Source organism: Apteryx rowi, unplaced genomic scaffold (assembly GCF_003343035.1).
Source record: "Apteryx rowi isolate R43461 unplaced genomic scaffold, aptRow1 scaffold_15, whole genome shotgun sequence".
NCBI lineage: Eukaryota > Metazoa > Chordata > Aves > Apterygiformes > Apterygidae > Apteryx > Apteryx rowi.
In genome coordinates, this window is record NW_020447752.1 from 1 (window position 1) to 1574 (window position 1574).

The 1574-nt window shown below is 71.5% G+C and overlaps 1 protein-coding gene across 1 annotated transcript in view; it reads right to left on the reverse strand.

The window, feature by feature from the left end:
• Window positions 1-25: 25 nt before the first annotated feature.
• SH2B3 (SH2B adaptor protein 3) overlaps window positions 26-1574 on the reverse strand; it is a gene marked incomplete at its 3' end in the record, with an annotated part of 15562 nt that continues 14013 nt past the window's right edge. The window contains 1 exon segment of the mRNA XM_026058769.1: window positions 26-172. Coding sequence (XP_025914554.1) covers window positions 26-172 — 147 coding nt within the window.

The window sequence follows — 1574 nt, forward strand, 5'->3', positions numbered from 1 at the left end:
CCCCCCCCCCCGGCTCGGCTCCCGCCTCCCCCAGCCCGGCCGCGGCTCCGGCTCCAGCTGCGGCTCCTACCTTGAGGACGAAGGTGTGGAGGTTGTCGGGCATCTCGAGGCGCGTGCACCTCCGCACCTCCCGCACGGCGGAGCAGGCGGCGTGCAGCTTGGGCTTGGAGGCCTGCGGAGAGGGGACGCGGCGGCTGAGCCCCCCCATCGGCGCAAGGGGGCTGAGCGCGCCCCGGAGCTTCCTGGGGACCGCGAACGCGGCGGCACCCGCATACGGGGCGGCCAAGGCGAGATCCGACCCCTAAAGCAACGCCGGAAGGTTTTCGGGGATGAGCCGCACGGCTTTCCAGCAGCTGGGAGTCGGAGTTTTCCCACGACCGGCAGCTGCCGGAGCGGTGCCTTTGGCATCCCTGTGCCGGACCCCGACGGGAGGCACTGCCGAGCCGAACTCGGGGCTGCCCCRCTGCTGCTCACCGCACCGGGGCCCCAAGACCTCTGATCCCGGCGAGGGCGAAGGTTCAGCTTAATAAAAACCGGCTATTTTCCACCCCTGCCATTCATTTATTTTATTCTGCAGTCGGCGCCTCCGAGCGGGAGCCAAGGGCTGGTGCTATGGGCTGCACCGCCGCGGCGGGGACGCTGCCGCGTTATTCGGCTCCCAACGCAGGGAAGCGCCGTCGGAGCGCCCGCGGGATCCCGGCTTCAGCCAGGACAGGGGCACAGGAGACGTGGGGCTCTGCCTGCCGTTAGCCAGGATTTCTAGGCTAGGGGAGCTGCCGGAGCAGCGGGGCCCAGCTCACGGGCAGCTCGGAGCAAGGAGCTGCCCAAAACCACGGATACGTGGTGGCGGGTCCACGCCATCCCCGAGACCCACCGGGAGGATCCCTCCTTTCGCTCCGAAAGCCCCGGGGACGCCCGCGGCCGCACGTCCCGCCGCCGAGCGGTGCAGCCGGCCGCCTCGGCGGGAGGCGCCCCGCGGACACACGCGGCGGTGGCGTGCCGACGGCTCCCCGCCGCCCGGGCGGTTTTGCTCTGACGCAGGCGCCCGACAAAACGCTGAGCAAACGCTTCCATAAACTCTAATAATACCCCGCGCGGCCGCTTTCGGTTCCTCCGCCGCAGGGAACGCCCGTCGTGGCTCGTGGCGGACGAGCTGAGGCTGGGCACGTGCTGGCCGCGGGATGCACGAGCGCCCGCCGGAGCCCCGGATGCGCAGCATGGCCCGGCACGGCGCATTTCCCGCGGGTCACCCTGCACCATGCTCCGGCACGACCTAGAAACCTCCGCAGGCTCCCGCGGCCCTCGCTCCGGTCCCGAGCCGTGCGTGCGCGCGCACACGTGTCCCGAGCCCCCGGGCTGGGCCGGCTGCCAGCAAAATTGCAAAATTTTGGGTGGCTATGATTCATGCGGCGGCCGCAGCGTCACCGGGGCTGACTCACCCGCCCCGCGCCGCCGCCGCTGCCCCTCCGGATCGCCGCTTGGAGCAGCGCTGCCCGTTCGCTGGACGCCGCGAGGCTCCGCGGGAGCCGGGGCTGCAGCGAGGTCGGTGCCTGCAGGCGCTGGAAACTGTGCGG